This window comes from Pelecanus crispus, chromosome 3 (genome assembly GCF_030463565.1).
Source record: "Pelecanus crispus isolate bPelCri1 chromosome 3, bPelCri1.pri, whole genome shotgun sequence".
In the NCBI taxonomy this organism is placed as follows: Eukaryota; Metazoa; Chordata; class Aves; order Pelecaniformes; family Pelecanidae; genus Pelecanus; species Pelecanus crispus.
The window spans coordinates 103,848,531-103,867,550 of NC_134645.1; the positions used below are offsets into that span (position 1 = coordinate 103,848,531).

General features: G+C 36.6%; 1 protein-coding gene across 1 annotated transcript in view; it reads right to left on the minus strand.

The window, feature by feature from the left end:
• Positions 1-1,728: 1,728 nt before the first annotated feature.
• Positions 1,729-19,020, minus strand: part of PRIM2 (DNA primase subunit 2) — a 121,502-nt gene continuing 104,210 nt past the window's right edge. Inside the window, exons 12-13 of the mRNA XM_075707733.1 lie at positions 7,445-7,513; positions 1,729-1,956 (exon numbers count right to left, since the gene is read on the minus strand). Of these exons, the coding sequence (XP_075563848.1) occupies positions 1,729-1,956; positions 7,445-7,513 (297 nt within the window). The remainder of the gene's footprint in view (positions 1,957-7,444; positions 7,514-19,020) is intronic.

Below are 19,020 nucleotides of genomic sequence, written 5' to 3' on the forward strand. Positions count from 1 at the left end.
GCCTAAATCAGTCAGCTATTGTAGAGAAAATAAAACCTCTAATGTAACACAACTAGCAAATGTTACATACTCACACACTCCCTTGTATCCACCCCTTTCTCTGGGATTGGCAGCACCCTCTTCCACACAGCAAACGGGCAGGGTCCCACGTCATTCATCAGGAGTAGTAGGATGCTGATGGTGGAGATTGTTCCTTCTTCTCTCTAGTGTCTGCCTGGGGTAATATTACACATTTCCGAAAATGTTCTACTCACTGTTCTTTCTTCATCAGTCTGGCAGTTCCACATTACAGCCAAATAATTTTATCTAGCGTGGTTTACTCACGTTGCGTATTTGTTCTTTCTTCTGTCTAAAACCTTGTTTTGTACAACTCTTTAGGTTGTATTTCTTTAAGGATCAGCACTTGGCCATGCGTGACTTGTCTATATCCCTGGGGCCTCTGGCACCTAAGATCATAGATTAATTGATTCTACACAAAATAACTACTTATTACTTACTAGCCATTAGCTACAGAAATATATCAAAATCACTATAAACATAGGCAGTACACCACACAACTGTACAAAGCCTGACTGTCATTTGACAGTTGCTGTTATGGCTATAACAAAGCTCAAGGTAGGGCAAGATAAGCCCAGAAAAATCATGCTCAGTGAGTCTTCATGCTAAGGGCTTGCAGAGTTAATACAAGTTACTAGCAATGACAATACTGTGTTTATGTGGTTACAGGACTATACCAGTAGCCAGGTCACTCTCCAGGGAAGGCGTAATGTTGTCTTGAAACTCCTTAGGTATCAGATAAAATAAAATTCAGGCCTTCCAAATTCCACAGGAGAATACCCTAACAGCATGATATAAAATACCAGCTCTACTTAGAGCTTCCACCCACTGCACAGTGGCAGCTGCTTGACTGAATGCCGCTCGTGCATTAGGTGACTTAGGCTTTGGGCGAATGGGTGGAATTTAGGTGACCAAAAGCTGCATTCAGACAGCTGTTTAGCTTAGCAGGACACAGGAGGCTCCAGCCACGCTCAGACATTGAGGAAACTTTAAAACTGAAAAGGAATATACGCTAGTAAGTTTTTAGCTTCTTCAAGATGAGTCAGTTAGTAGAGCATCAGCTTTTTGGATCACCTTCTTACATACAGGTGTCTAAACTCTGCATATGTTCTATTTTAAGCACGAAAACCAGCTCTCTAAATTTAGTGTCAAGGTACACAAATTAGGAAGTTGATCTCCCTCAGCTCCTCATGTAGAAAAGAGACAGACGAACTCCTTCAGAGGGTAATTTTGATCATAAGAACTCCTACTTAATTACCATCCAAATACAGCTAAAAAGAAAACACCACAAACTTTTGCTTTGCAATTTATTTATTAAGAAGAACATATAAAAGCCACCACAAAATGGATAAAAATATTTAAACATTTTGAAGAAAACCAAAAAAGGTTAATCAGACAAAAATCACCTAATAATTGGGAAGGAACTTTCATTTCCCATCCTTCAACATGCCGTATAAAACAGTATCCTAAAGCAGTGAGAATAAGTACTGGATGCAATTACAGCTTCAGTATCTATCTTTCTTTTCTTCAGCCTATTCAAAGCACTAAACGCCTGTGTCTGCCAGGTAGTGAAGTGCATATTCCTTAGTATAGGGACAAATTCAGCTAAAGAAAGGAAAGAATTGAAGAAAGAAACAAACCAAACCAAAAAACCCCAAATAACACAGCTGCTTAGCCTTCAGTGAAGTATGCTTCCAGTCCCTCCAGTTCTGCATCAGTTGTTGTCTTTGACGAGGTGGGAGTGGAATTTGAATTCATGTTTTCCTGACTATTACTTTTTTGTTGAGAGTTTCCTGAATTGCCTAGTTCCTTCTTCAGTTCTCTACCACCACTTAATAGCCTTTGACTCTCTGTAAAATACTGATTAGGATGATTCAAAGAAAACCCAATGTCATCAACCTGCACATAAAAGGAAAGGAACAGTAAGTTATTATATTTATTTGAAAAAGTCATCTTTTTCACATTCAAGACCAAATTAATTAGCAATTCAGTAAGTTCTGATTTTGTTGAAGAAAGAGGCATCAGTTTGTAAATAATATCCCAGTAAATATTAGCATGACACAGACTTACTTTCATCACAAAATTTCTTCCTTCATGTTAGAAATAAAATGACTGCTTTGGCATGTTCAAACAATATTTCACACTGTCTTGCTGTAGTAAAGAAAAATACCTCCCCCAAACATATAAAGCAATGTAAGTAAAATGACATACCTTTACAGATGTAGGACAATTGAACCTACACCTTAAAACAGTATTTCCCTACCCAAAAGAGGGACTGAGACAAGCCTAGAGTGCAAACGGCAGTAAAGAATACTACTAAAAGTTGTAACAACTGCACAATGTAAATCTGGGTCTTAAGTATCAGTGTGAAACTGAATGGAAACAGGTAGCTTCACCGCTTTCCCTGTTTTCTCCAGTAGCCACAAATGCAATATTTACAAGGCAGTAGGCTAAGACGCAAGCCCAATAGATCAAGTTTATCTCTGCTCCATCAGTGCCAACATCAGCATCCTGAAACTAGATGCACAACCAATACAAAAGAACATTTAGCCTTCAGTGGAAAAGAACACAGAAAACTAGCATAAGGTGCAGCATATTTTTATTGCTCCTTTCTACTTAGCAGACACATTCTTTCAGCTCTGTAACTATTTGATAAATGAACATTCAATTGATGCTCATCAAATATTTCAAATCAACAAAACTTTCAGTTTAAAAAGTAAGCTATTCTGACATATTCACCACAAATCTCAGTTATAACCTTTGTACCTCTTTTCAGGGGCTCCGAAGTTGGAAATGCTTACTTTAAAAGGTGCTCATATTCAGGCAATCTCTACCTTTTATCTGCCTGTCAGTTCACGCGAATACTAAGAACATTTTGAGAAGAATACTGCTCTTAAATAATGTTGGAAAATTTCCTAAACCTGGCATACAATAAACCAAGAATGACTAAGAGCCATATACTGGTAATTTTCGGCTCCCAGCATCTTCCCTTTTCCCAGAGGGGTGGGGCCAATTCAAGCATAACAGGCAACTTTGCATACACACAGCATCTCATGAGGACATATACTGTGGCTGATTTAATATGCCCAAAACCATCAGTTTAAATTTCAACCACTTGTGAAAAATCATAAAGCAGAGAATCAATGTGCATTTTAAATGGAACCCTGATTCAACGCATTACCACCGCCTAGCTTAGCTCCATCAGAAAATGGTGACGTGTATAACAAAATCTAATTCAGACATGAAGATGATATCAGCAACTGTAGTAAGTGACCTTGCTTGAAAAATCTAAAAAATAAGTGACAGGCCTAGCACACTAATTTGGCACTCAAAATAAAAGGCACAAAGCAAAGAAAAAAACCCCAAACCCTGAAGCCACCACTGAATTTCATTTCAGTCTTATCTGGATGAGTTTCATCCAGCCAGCTTTCATCCATGCACCAATTTCCATTATGTGGGAACTAAATTACTTCTTTACACCAAAAAGGCTTAAGAAGAAGCAATACAGTGAAAAGCTGGCTTTCCTAGAAGCAGCTCGTAATTAGTTCTATTTTTTTAACCTTAACATCTCAGTGTTCTTCAGACCAATTTAAGATTCACTTTGTAATTCTTAATTTTGTTCTAAACTCTTCTCTCTGTAACAAATTGGAACAAGCTGCAGAAATAGCTCAATGTATGAATGGAGCGTGTTTTCAGAGGTGATTGACAGTATCTGGCTAAAAGCTATTTACGGGTTGTTACTTAAAACTGTAGTATGACCCCATGTACCCTATTTTAATTAAAAGAATTCTGCCCATTCATTTTATCACCTTTTTTTGAGAGCCTGAAGAGAGAAAGGGGAAGTTTTGTTCACCATCATCATCTTCATTTGTGATACAGTGATACATAAACAATTCTGTGTAATTTTCAACAAGGTTCTCTGAATAAAAATAGTCACAGTAATGAGGAATCCCTTTCACGGTCACAATAGTGTCAAGATTTTATTTTACTTTAGTTGATAGAATTGGATGGCAACTCAGAATAGAGTTTCTTTCTGGCTGGAAATACACAAGACATTTGACCACAAAAATGGAGGTTGAAGCATACACAAATTTCCTGGCTTTTTTATGTTAGACTGCTAAAGTTACTTTATGTAAGTTTTACAACGCTTTTAGGTAATACAGATCAAAACATATCAATTTTAAAAGCTGCATCATTAACTTAGCTGTAAGTTACCTGAAACTTACTACCAGAAATAGAGAAACTAGATTTCTCTAACAGCTTGATGCATTCACACCTGTAAAGCCATCTGGAATCTGCTATGCCCAAAGAAAAATGTATTTTCTGTGCAGTCAAAAATTTAAGCTCGTAACATGTATTCATCCAAGTGAAAAGTCTTGTCACTTCAGACAGAACTGTTTATTCCATCTGGTAGATGATACTAACACGACTTTTTTTGGATTCAACACATTTTGCACATATTGGCCTTCACACAAACTCTAGTTTTGTATTTCTGCTACAGCAAATATTGTTTTGAAAAACCCGAAGCAATAATTTTGTAGCTACAGTGTCTTTGGGTTTTAACCAAGAACTTTCACAATGACAGCCTATAATGCTACAATTGATATTACAGAAAAAACATGTGGAGAAATCATGGTGCTACACTAGATGATATGAATTAACCACATGCTTTAAAAAAAAAAAAAAAAAAAAAAAAAGTCCAGTGTTCTTGTGATTTGATCACAAAGAACTAAGAAAAATGGGGTTTGCATATGGTTTAAAATAAGCTATTCAAAAGTGATTCTTCTGTACCATAGTTTGCTATGTGCCAGATTTCATTTACTTCTTAAAAATACACTAGGATTGTAAAATATCAGTATGCAAGAATAACATGTTTAGAGATAAATACTAATATACAAATAATCAGCCATTACAGCTGTAACTGCAACAAGTAACTAATAGAGGAAATATTCATGCAAACAACATTAACATCGTTAGTTCCTTTGGAATATAACTTACTAACACAGGCATTAGCCAGTTAGGCTTTCTTATTTATTCATAATACTAAGGCTCTTAAAACAGTAGATTTATACAGTGGGTTTATACACAATCAGATTTCAGAGCACTAATTATTTCTATAGGCAAGCTGTCACAAGAACATTTATTTAACCTACTAGTTAACTAATTTACTAGTTTAATCTATCATAGCTGGTATCATCAATCTCTTTTACTTGACTGCATATACATAGCCAAGATTTCCAAACTGTTGGTCTGGAAATATTTTTCTCTATTCTGAGTTGCCATCCAATTCTATCAACTAAAGAAAGATAAAATCTTGATGCTATTGTGACCATGAAAGGCATTCCTCATTATCGTGACTATTTACTTTGCGTTATGGTTACACTGCTTACATTTTCAGGGTGTGTCATTTCCACTTTACATAAGTTGCCTTGTGTCCTCACTTTAGTACAAAATAAAAACTTACCTAAAAAGGATAATCAACATGAAATAGCTTATTATGACCTCAAGTACAAATATTAGAACTTCAAACAGTTATTATGCTTTCCATACAGCTTAAAATCAAAATTTGACCATCAAGAAAGATACTTCAGTATTTTGGTAGTGTTTGATTGAATGTTTACTCTAGTTACCATATAAACATAGCTTATTCTTGATTCTTATTAAAATGTGATAATGTTTGAAAATATCTACCCTACAGGCCATTCAGTCATACTTCTATCAAGTCAAAAGACCTTATTTTCTTCACATATGTAGGACAGCTTGTCTTGATCAAATTATGGTTTTGTTGTTTAGAAAATAACTTTCCCAAAAAGGAGTTTGCCCTGATATCCTAGAACTTGAAAAATATGGTAAAACCATTCATGCATTACCGGTAGTGCCTTCCTTTTCCACACTTATTGAAAGACTTAACAAATTGCATACACATACTTAATGAATTGCATACACATACATTTCCGCAACACATTAGCTCCTGCCTGAAGACAATGTGCTGGACCACACAAATGATGGTTACTTTTGTTCTGCGGTTGTGAGATAGCAAAATGAAAGTTCAGGAGAGGTGTAACATTAAAGTCAGTAAGCCCAGTTTATATGGAATATGCAGAGAAGCAGCTTTTAGGTAACCTATTTGAACCAGCAGGACTGAGGTGCAAAGACACCTTCCCCCCCAAAAATAGTGCTGAACATTCTCACTTTAGTCCCTCTGGATTTACCAGTGTAGGCTTAGTGCCAAGCTCTAGACTACTGAAGCCAACAGCAAAGCTGCTGCCAGTATGAATATAAGACACAGCAGAAACTTCAGACGGGATGATGGGGAGGAAACCTAAAGAGAGTCCTTAAGTAGACATAGTGTGCAACTGACCCTGTGAACTTAGAAAAAGAAAAATACCATAATCTTAAACAAGTCTCCACTACAAAGTCATTCATAGTAGATCTAACCCGCATATGCACTGTAACTTTCAAGAATTATAGCTAATACTAAAAGCTCTGTCCAACATATATCAAACACCTCGTCGGTAAAATTTCTACATAAGTGAAGCTGAAATTGTCCATGTGAGAGTCTATTATTTCTAGGAAAATTTTACTTAAGATTGTTCACCTATTTGAAGAAACAATAACAATCAATGTTATGCTGATTGATTCTTCAATAATTTCCTTCACTGAAAAGCTCTGCTAGGGATATACATGAAAGCAAGGATTTGGTTGTCTCATTAGGTGTTGCCATCTTCAGAGACATATCTTTTGACCTCCCCATGAAAAAAAAAAATATTACTAAAGCATATAGCTGTAGGACAGAAAAATCATTCTGAGCAGGCTAGTAATAAGTTTAGCAGATAAATTCTCTAAAAAATTTCCCTCATAAGCATGTTTCAAACTACAGAAAGTGACTTTCTGTGCATTCTGCTTTCTCTCATTGAAGAGACTGATCAACAGCAAGGCAGAAAGATGACTCAGTGCAAGCAGCAAGGACAGATATTTATATTGCAAAAAGACTGAAAAAAATAAGACTCTTGTTTTTTTTTTTAAGATATATCTCAAAATACCAAACTTGCATAATGGGTTAAAAAACACAATTTGTTTAAAAACAGGTTATTGAAAAAGCTGAATGGCTTGAAATAGACAAAAATTCAATAATATTGATATTTTCAGGAAGAAAGCATAACCTTTTACTGTATCTTGTAATGTTGTTCAGGTTATTAATAAAATCAATATATAAATGCAAAAAAATTACAAAAGAATATTTGAAATTATTGAAATGAAAACTAACAAGGCAAGACAGCTAATGATGGATGTGAAAACTGCTAACAGTCTCTGGACTTCATGCATGATTTCCAAGGCCTTCCTGAAGATGGTGATTATAGTATAACAAAAATTAGTCGCTACTTACATTGTGCGTCAACTCAAAGTACTTCTGACAGGCCAGCTGGTAATGCATGCCCTTCACCAATTCCAGGATCTATACAGAGGGAGAAAAACATAAGGGATTCAGAAGTAGCACATGTACGTCCTGTTGATACTTACCATGACAAGGTACTTCACAACAGCCTTGTATTATTATACATATATAGCTCATGGAAATTTGCAGCGCATGGTATCTTTGACATGTGTGTATCCTCCTAATAACTGACAACATTTAGACATACTATAGTTCTTTAAAAATACCCTGGCTACATAACAAACAAGATAAAACCACAGGAAGATATGCCTGCCTTGAAACATAATTTCAATACTCTTAACTTCAAGAGTAAGTTGAATCTATATTTTGGTAATATAATTGTGACAGTTATTGTCAAACTATCATATTGCAACATCTCTTCCATAACTGCAGACATAAATCTAGTAATTCAAGTGGTTGAAGCATGAAGCAATCAAGGACACAATTTGTATTTTTATTTTCCACATTACCAGTTCATGCAGATGCAGAATAAAATACTACTGTGCTCCCATCAAGAAAATTTAATGCAAATCCTTTAGACAAGTATCTGTGAGAGGGGAATGCTTTTACCTTCAATCAGATTTGTCCTTTTTGAAACGAAGTTATTTCTAGTCAAGCTCAGCAGAATAAGTGAGTGAATAGCCTGTTTTGAACACCTATTAGGAAAATCATGGCATCTTCTGTAAATACAATTTGCTTCCCAATTCTACTTCAGGTAATCTCTTCTGTGCTGCATAAAGTCCCATTCTTATCACCAGAATGCAATGCTGGTTGAAATTTTTTAAAGTTTCATCACCTCCTCCCTCCTTTATATAATCAAAATGTATGCTCCCTGTGCTTATCAAACAGAGAAAATTGCTGGAATTAAGAGATAGCCTCAGTGGAAGGAAAAATAGTTTTCAAGAAATGTTAATTTCAAGCCCTTCCCAAGGTTGACCTTTGTGTCACAGCAAAGGGAAATGCAGCAATACACTCCAGCTTAAATCCCTGTTGTACTCATTATTGGATGCCGCCTTGTATTTACTGACAGATGTATAAATAAATTACATTTGCTGAATGGATAAAAACAACAACACACTGCCAAGAAAGTACTTAGCTGCATTGTTTCTCTGTAATAGCCCAACTGATTACATTTCTATCCCTCTTGCCACCTCCTGTTAAATCTTCTGTAATAGATCAAGGCCAAGGCCAACTAGGCAATGAAGTCTGAAATCTGGCATTATCTGTGTACATAATTTTTTTTTTACCTCCTCCCTCCTTTGAAATTGACTGCAAAAATTAGTGTCACATTAAGTAGTTAAGGATTGAAGAAAACTCATCTATTCTAAATACTTCAGTTACATATTGCCTTATGTTTTCCTGTTTGTTCCTCACAATAAAATCTATGCCATGCAAAAGAGCTATCTCTATTTTTAAGTAAATGCTAACCACGTTGTATATGTAGTTTTGTAAAAAGTATTTTTCACATAATTTGGAGTAATGATCAGAAGACCTATGAGTCTGTTGGTTAGTTGAAAGAAACATTCATACTGTTCTGCAGCATTCAGACTGTTCTCAACCTGAATTTTCCAGCTGAAAAAAGTCAACTAATTTAATCTAGTCCAGAAATACTTTAGGTTTCTCAAAATTATTCTTCATTTAATCAAGATTACACCTAATATAAATTATATAAATAAAAAGTTCTCTAAATTCAGGTGTAAATATACTTTAAGTCTCAGAACCTTAAGTGAGCAAACAAAAACTTAATATGAACAAATTCTGAGTATAAACCCTGAAAGTTTAAAAGCATCGAGGTTCTCTTGTAATTTAAGAGAACTTTTTGAAAAAGCTGATCAGTTAAAAGGCTAGTAGTCATTCTGCGGTTTAACTTTTGAATCGCAGACCACAGTTATAGCTGCTTCTTGTATCAATGATGCCATTATCCAACTATCCTGGAAAGCAGAAAAGACAAGGATTATCAAAGCTAGCTTTTGATTTACTAACTCATAATGATTCACAGGATGTGAGATTAAGCTGCTGTTGTCTTGACAGTTCAGCAGAAAAATGGTAACTTCAAGTGACAGATATCAGAAAAGGGATCACAGACGGACACAGTCACAGAGGATGACAGAATATAGGGGCACTTACAAATAAATTCCAGTTTTGTAAGAGAAATTATTCTGAGCAAACTATTCTGAAACCATGCCCACTTAAGCTCTTGACCCGTCCTTGGGAAAATCTTGACCCACCTGTAAGGTCAAGAAGAGGACTTAATTGAATCAATGCTGCTGACATATGACAGCTATAATAGTCATGTTGTACAGAGCTGGCCTTCAGGGACTTTAAATTCTTAAAGAGCAACCATGTTATTTAGCAGCAGCTTGATCTTTATTGCCCAGCTACACCGCAGTTTCTCCAAGGAACTACTGTCCCACTCCCTCTAGACTGCTTCTCAGACCTCTCCAAGGCTGCTGTTAGGTCACCACAGTCACCACACAGATTTTTCTGCTGTACTACTATGAAGACACATATCTTGGAGAACAGTTGGTAGAGGTTCCTCTACCAGCATTCTCTAGTGAAGTTTGTTAACTAGGTCTTCATGGCACTTCTTTTCCCTGACATTGACAGAGTGCTCCTTGGAACAGAATGCCCACCAGAACAGACCAGAGACTTTCATCCAGTTTGTCAAATCTATTAATGTACATGATTGCACTGGTAGTCATCATCTTGCTCCTGCTCCTTTACCCTCTCCACATCACCTCCCCAACTTTGACTGGTTGGCCAATTTCAGACAAATTTGACAGGTAGAGATGACAAAGCTACACAATTCCTACATGTTGATTACAAGTTGTGGTTTGGTAGAAAAGCCAGACCAACATTTGTGGCTCATTCAGGGAAAAGCAGTTATAACAGCTCCTACCCATTCTGAGAGGCAGCCAGAAAGCAGCCAAACTAGCACATACGTAACTATGAACTGGCCACATCATTGGGAACCAGATTCATCTTCTGCATATATGATGGGGTTGAGGAGTAAGGGCCACATTAAACATATCCAAAGAAGAGCAGGTTTAGTAGATTAACTGGCTTTAATAGAGAGCAAGTTGCTAAGAGGAGAGACAAAAAAAGGTTACAAATTGCAACAGAACGGAGTCCAGCTAGAAAGGAGTCCTCTGTGTGACAGAAATTAACAATTCTCTATTTAAACAAAACAGAATTATAATTCATAATAAATATTATCTTTCCTACTACATTTGTGCACATAATGAAAGCAAGCTTGCAGCTGTTTTTCACTAGTGTTACCCAGAAATAGACCTCCACTCAAAACTACCTTAATTCACAGCAGCAATCTTTTGCCTCTACATATATTAAGACATTTACACTAAATTGCTTTATTTGCAAGTAAAGGTACATACTCAGGGACTCTTTTTGTTAGTTCTTATGTGCCTTTTCTTTCACTGCCATCTGCGACTTGCTTTTCTGATGTTGCTTTACTGACTACTAATGAGGTTAAGATGATGTTTGGCAGCTGTATGCAGCCACCTGCTTTATAGATCCTGAGCATTCAAAGCTAAGACGCTGCAGAACAGCATAGTTTGGGCCCTGTAATTATCCATTGTTATTTTCATTTACTCAAAGTCAGTTTGTTTTCTTTGAAAACTGCAGAAGTAACTTATGTTTTCAAAATGGAAATCTTTCTACCGTGGATTCATTTAAGTATGACTCATTTCTAACTTTCTTTTTTATTTCAGAGGTGACTGAAGCTATGATTGGGTGCAACTGCTGGAGTGTATCTGAACACATTCCAGTTTTCTTCTGTTTCAAGTCAGTTTGTGACCACCTGAGCATTAAGTCCTGCACCAGGACTCCCCAATGCCCTTTGCTTTCTGGTCAGTACAGGCATCTGTCCTTTTTGTTGCTTTTGGATATTCCCTTTATATTTTAAACTGCTTTTGAAGGCTTCATGTTTATCATGTATATTACAATTTTCTCAGATTTACGCTCTGTTTTCCCTCAGGGACTCACTTACAGGCTAGAAAATCAGTGTTACAGCTTTGCCAGAGTTCCTGTTCCTTTTATACTCTTTGACTTGTCTTTTGTAGTGAAGACTACTTGATTGCACAGTGTTCAGCTTTGCACATGGTAATATTTAGGGCACCAGAGCAGATCATTTCCTCCCCTGCAATTTGCATCACAACTGTCAAACAAAAAGACCTAATTGTATTCTAGCACGCTTTATAAAGGTAAAGAAAGAGGCAGTCATGATCCAGAAGAAGGTATTTTATTAATGTCTCTTAAAAATACCTGTATTTTTTCCTCCATTTTAAATGTACAGGTTTTCTAGCCTGAAGCTCTTATTTTACGTATATCAGTAAGGAACTCATTAAATACTTAACAAAAGAGTAAGTGAATGTCTGAATTAAAAGAATATGTCAATATGTGAATATGTGCCCATATTTGCTGCAGCAACCCCTGGGCAGCTTATTAAATGAAGACAGACATTAATTTAAACTGAGTTAATAATTTTAAAAGGAAACAGCTCTAACACTAGTTGGTTTTGTTTGCTTGGTTGTGGGCTATTTTTCAAAGTTTTATACAGTCATCTGCTGAAAGTGAATGGTGGGAACATCAAACACAGGAAGAGTTAATGCACCTGAGTATTCCATTTCTCTGATTTCACACAGTTTTAAAATAACGCTATAAAAATGTACATTTTACGATTAGAAATTTTTTGGCTACTTTTCAGTGACACATTGTCATTTCAGTGACAAATCCTGCATAAGTTTACAGCCACCTGTTTTAAAAGACAGTCATGCCTGCTTTTAGATATGATAGATAATTCACATTCCTCTGCCGCAATGCTGAGTCAAGGCCTGGACTGTTACTGAGTATGAAAGCAAGCATCTGAAATACTTCAAAATAAAAAAAGAAAGGTTACAAAGTAAAAAAAATTAAAGTATTTGCTTCAAGTACATTTTAAGTTTGCAATATAACAGTTTCAAGAACAATGAGCTGAAACATTTTTATTTCATATGTTCATTCTTTGTTTTCCTGAACTGTGTGTTTATCCTTTTGATTTTTTTGTGCTTTTTTCCTTCTTTCTATTATAAATAAAAATTTCATGAGCAGTTTAATACACCATAAATTGAAGCTGCTGAAGTGTGAAGACACTGCCCCTAACTCTGTCCACCCATTCCTGCCATCTGAAAATGAACCTCATTCCTCTTCACCTTCTCCAGGTAAGCCTACAGTTGGACAATTTTTTTAATCTTTTTTACCATTTAGTCATAAGGCCAGCATAAGGAAAGGAATGGAAACTCAACAGGCAGGGACAAACATAGCAGAACTGCCTTCCACACCAGCAGGGCCCATTTAGGCTAATTAATTGCTCATGGTACTGAAGTCTGAGATTTGACTAACGAATTTAAATACGTCTAAATTGCACACACTGAAATGAATGCCATCCATCTCCTTAACAACAGTAAAAAAATATGCATTTTAACTCTACTTTTCATATTATTTGTTCTAAAAGGCACATTTGACTGAGCACTGGCACAGGTTGCCCAGAGAGGTTGTGGAGTCTCCATTCTTGGAGATCTGGATACAGTTCTGGGCACCAGGCTCTAGATGACCCTTCGCGAGCAGGGGGGGACCAGATGACCTCCCAAGGCACCTTCCAACCTCAACCATATTGTGATTCAACAATAAAGTCTCAATAGCACCTGACCTTACATTTTTATCACATTCTTTTGGTCATTAGAATATCAAATCCAAACTTTAAGAGATATATTTTCTAGTTCAACCATCGACCTAACGTACTTTCAACTGTGTTCTATATATAACAAAATCTGTGCACATACTCTGAATCTTCTGTATTCTTAGTTTTTTGTTATCAAACAGGTTAGCTATGCTTCTCACCGTGTTTCTGCATGCCTTGCATTCTCTCAAGTTTTCCTTTCCTATGCTGTTTTTTTGTTTTACTGTCACAAGCCCATCCACCAGTCACTAGTCAACATTTACACTTTTTTTCTTACCAGTACTTAAATCAGATTTTTGAACAGTCCACTCTTATTTAATCACATACAGCCTTTTTAACATTATAATCTCACCTGACAAGTCAGATATAACTTCTTATTTCTAATATGTGTTTCCACTTATCAGCAATAAACTGAAGATCGGGGAAATGTAGTAGTGTGAAATACTGTAACTCAAATTTTAAAAATAATCGGTTTTAAGCCATGTCATGTAGAGATGTCATCTTAAGATGTTAAGCCACATCATGCTGATACTCTATAGTATTCTACCCATTGATGGTGTCAGTAATACTAACACCACAGCACCAATAAACACACACTAAAAAAGTCACTGGGGTTGATCAAGAGACATTATATGAGAGTGATCAGAATAGGTGGGAATTTTAATAGCATAAAAGAAAGCTTAGTATTGGCTGGTTAAATTTGTAATTATATTTGCTCAGCTTACATGCAAAAGTAGTCCTAGTGAAATCAATATGTATGTTTATGCTTGAAAAATAAACCAAATACGAGACAATTAAACAAGGCACACATTTTAGCTGAGAAACCATAGAAGTGTAGTGTCAAAAGATAGGGTCTACAGAGCAAGTCAGAGAAAGTATAACCTCAGATAACATGGGGAAGACATATTCCTAACACACAACTATTATTCTCAAAATAATGGAAAGACTGAAGGCTGTCTCCTATTGATAAATGTTCCCCATCTATACAAAATACATGGAAATTTTCAGCACACAAATCTACACCAGAGTGCCACAAAGATTTATTTTGACTATGAAGTTTCCTAGCATAGTCTTACTTTTGAGACTTTTACACTGTCCACTTTGAAAGACTTAATAATTTTAAAGTATTTACAGGTTTTGATGTAATCTCTCTCTGAGAGATTTTGGACAGTGAACAAGGGGTCTTAGCCACCAGCTGAGAAATCTGAATGATATAGAATTTCTGGATTCAAGTTCTAATGCTTCTAAAAAATTCTCGCAGCAAATGCGTAAGGGTACCCTGTTTTATGATTTGAGTTTTAACTAGTTAATTTGTGGTGGGATTCTTTCCCCAGTAAAAGCTCATAAAATCTGTGTTCCAAGTAAAAATGTGAATTTGACAAAAAGAGGTAAATTAATAATATGAAGTGCCATATGATATCTTCATCAATTAAATACTTCTTATAGCCACAAGTCAAAAAAGACTTAAAATTGGAATTGCTGAAAGAAATTTTAAGAAACCTTGATGTACCAAATTTCACTGTAATAACAAAATGGGTACCACATAAGGTTTGTCTATATCATGAATATCAGTTGTTCTTGTATTTTTGTTTCCATTTTATATAATTCCACAGTAAATACCGACTTAATAAAAGATCTCTTATTTAATCACGTAATAAAAGATCTCTTACTTAAACAGCACATGCTCTTATTTAATCAGAACTAAGCTAACCATATTACTTCTCCAAGAAGCATTTTTAAAACAAACAAAAAAACCTACTATCACAAATAAAGAAATAGCCTAACCTAAGGAAAATATGATACAAATACAAGTTAAATAATTCAGTTCTTGGAATAAGCATCAGGATTAATTTTTTCTGCTTCAGGCTATATAATAACTAGGCAAGACCTGGAAGTCATCTGCTATATTACCTCTGGAAGATGATTTCAGCAGATAAAATCTCAGACAAGATATAGCCTCAGAAAATCTGGGACTGGGATAGCAGGCTGGATCGAGATACTTCACAGCAAGCAGATTCACATATTCAAATGTTTTGATCACTTCTTTCATTACTGACTGTACTACAAAATGACTGTAATGAAAGGAGTGAAATGCTCAGACGGATTACTGAAGTCATGTGAGCTCTGGCAGTATTTGCTCTGCACTGTCATCCCAAGGTCCAGCTTTCCTTTTTCACACCCAGCCCATGCACAGAAAGCCCTTCGGAAAAGCACTGTGAGGATGTGATTTGCTTCCACCACAGACCAGCCAAATGCCTTATCTGTAGGAAAAAAACTGAGGAACTTCCTGGTCTTATGAACCTAAAAGGAAAAGTTGTACTCCTTATCTCAAGAGCATGAAGGACAGCCCTAGAAACAGAAGACTGAGAACAGCACTGGAAAACCAACCATCCTGGGTAAAACCACAACCACACAGGCTGGACACTGGCCCACATTCTGGCTTATGTAATAGCCATGAGAAACAAGCTTCATAAACAAGAAAGGGGTTTGTTCATGGTCTTGAAAGGAAGACATGCAAGTACTCTAAAACAACAGATTAAAATCCCAGTGGGGGACCAATTCATGACTACATAGATAAATCCAAAATAAACGTTTGGAAAACTATGCGTCATTCACATAAAAATGGACAGGCCTGATAAAAATTTCGAGTAGAGAAGGCCAATACTTGAGCAGCTAAAGAAAAGTTCCACTTTCTTCAAATCCAAGAAATATCCCAAAATAAGCAACACAAAAACACTGAAAAAGATTGAAAATAACATTAATAGATGTATTCTGACAGTGTCAGATTGAAGTATACATTCTTGCTGTTGAAAAAAACCCAAACCCTTGACCAGAGAAGAATGTAGTTTACCACAGATGATCAGCTACCACCTACACTGGAAAACAGAGAGCCTCAAGATCAACTGCAGCACTTGATCAAAGTCCTAACAATAAATTGCAGGAGCAGGCAAAGGCCTCAGGTTCTGAATGGACAGACAGGGAAAGGCCTGGAACCAGAACTGAAATCAAGGCAGAGCACAGGTGATTTGGAAAGAACCCATAGAAATAGACAGCATAAACACCAAACACAGCAAGGGAAACGCATCCATACCAATGGGTTGCTGCTTACAATTCTTTCCTGAAACAACCAAACCCGCCTGAAGCAATTCCCAATCAACGTGAAATCAACTAAGACAGTGGCCTGGATTTCATGATTCAAGGATCTCCTGATAACCCACTTACGTGGTTGCTGATGTATTACAAATCCAAATCTTCTGATGGTCAAAAGCACTGTGAACTAACTTCACGGAAGATAAACCACCACCACTCAGGAGTCTGTATTCTCTTGATGAACGCAATATATTCAGGAATAAGCCATGTTTTTTGTGCTGATAGACAGCACAAAGATCATTGAAAAGAAACACATAAAACATCGAAAGAGCATTGTCCTATAACAACCCCTGGGACTCTCATCAGAAAAAAAAAAAAAAAAAAAAAAAGACATCAAGATTAGTTTGTCAGCAGGACCTTGATGAATATTAAAAAATGTTGTGAACAAATGGAAAGGAAACACCCTCAAAGAGTAACAGTTCTGATCCAGATCACTGCATATGCACTGGAGATAGTAAGGGTTCAACAGACAGCTATGAAAAATAAGAGTCCCCTAAACAAGAAACGCAAGCCTCCAGGCACTGCTGATAAAGACATGTGCTAAGTCTCTGTCAAACGCATACTTGAACATCTGTATTCACACTTGCATAAATTGAGGTTAAGACACCAGCTCTGTTTCATTTTGGGTACAAAGTAGCCACCAATGTAAAATCCTTTGTGCATGGCCTGAGCTGCCATAGCTTCTCCAGCCCCTCTGGCCAGGACAGCATCAACATCCTGACTGATGCTTCTGGAAGGCCTGATGAGTTTCCAGTCAACCTCTGTTTCAGCATGAGAATTTAATCTCAGTAGGGAACAGAAATTGTTGACCTTTCAACCCTTTAAAGTGAACTTCTTAGTTTAGGAGATACACATTTATTACTGCTCATCTGAAGAAGGAAGCATGATGTACTCCTCTCACAAATACCATTTGTCCAGAAGAGTGCCCTGGAGTATCTAGTTCAACAAAAACTACAGGACTCTACAGAAATTTCAACAAGAACAAAACCCTTGGTGAACACCTGAACAGAACTGTAGGTGTGAGCTCTGAAGATCTCATGACCTTGAGCACAGATGTGCTCCTTGAGTTCTATCATGAAGAAGTTTTTTAGAAATCTCATTTGTTTCTATGACAATGGCTATGTAACAGATTCACACATTGTCAGATAAACATAGGAAAAATTTTAGGGCAGAAAGCACCCACCCAAGAGGGCTCCTGGGTATAGGTTTTGGCACATTCTTGGAAAGAAGCATACCTTATGCTTACAGCATATATGTAATCCGTAGCCCTGAAAACATTTAATTTGCGTGAAAAATATATTACTAAATAAAACGAAGATTAATCTCCTAAAATTTAGACACTGCTATAAGCAAAAACCTACAGTTCATTTTAAGGATTAATATTATCTCAAAATGGATAGAATTGGTGAGTTTTAAAAAAAAAAGGATTCTACTGTTCTGTTGCAACTACTGTCAGCTGAAGGTCATATTTCTAGAAAGGCAAAAAAGGAAGCAAGTGCCCATTAGCTCAAAAAAATAATGAACGGCTACTCTGAGACAGATGCTGCTGGGAGACTGGGTTCTCACAGAGGAAATGCCATAGCTAAACCTTTGGAAAAAAACCAATAAAACCAGACATTTATGTCTGAAGGTGAAGGATTTCTATGTAGGTAGTTATTGTCTGAGTCAGTTCAGAAAGTCGTATTTTCTCAAGTCCAGTAAATTATTATAAATTATAGGTAAAGATGACCTATTAGGAGGTTAGTAAATTTGACATACACCAAGTAAAAAAGCAGTACCCCAGGCCAAAAGTTATGCCCAGCAGAATGTTTCCTGATGTTAATCAAAGACATACTCTCAAGAAATGAGCCAGAATACTCTATTTTTTAAAGTCAAACACAAGATAGTTCAAACAGGATTGGGATTTGGACAGCAAACTTGACCAGATTCTAGAATTACAAGGTCTCGGCATAGTGATCGAATCCTGGGATTCCACAGTGAAGGAGCCTGATACCAAACTGTCTTGGATTTTTTTGTACAGCAGGAGCATTCTTGCTGAAGAGAAGTATCAGAGGAAAAGCACAGAACAGCTTTCCTAATTAGGGAAGCTGGCAGCAGTCCCACAACCTGTCCACCCCAGGAACAGAAATACTAGCGCTTCTTAGATTCCAAGATGGACAGTTCTATTTTGGAGTGCCCCATTCATAAAAGGTGACTTCTAAGATACCATTCCACACCGCTTGCAATACATTAAATATGCAAGCCTATGTACTCATATATATGTTTGGTTTCATTGCTGTAGTATTTTATTTTGCTGATACAGAACTTGGTAGTGACATAATATCTGCTGTAAGCAGGGAGGGCTGAAAGGATGAATTGATTCAGGAACGGGAAGTCCAGCATGTTACCTTGCAATGTGATTTCCAGAATACTGTAATTTGTACTCAACAGGGACTGCAAGTCCTGAGCTTTCATTTGAATTCCTTAAAGCAACTCCTTAGCCACAGAGAAGCATGCATCACTACTAACCTAGAAAGCAACAGTCTACTGTTCACATGATCTGACACCTGTTACCACTGCAGCGAGTCTCTTAACTCCCTCAGTGTCACCCATCAAGTAGTGACCTGGGAAACAGTTGAGCAAACAGTTGGTTCAAGTTACTTTT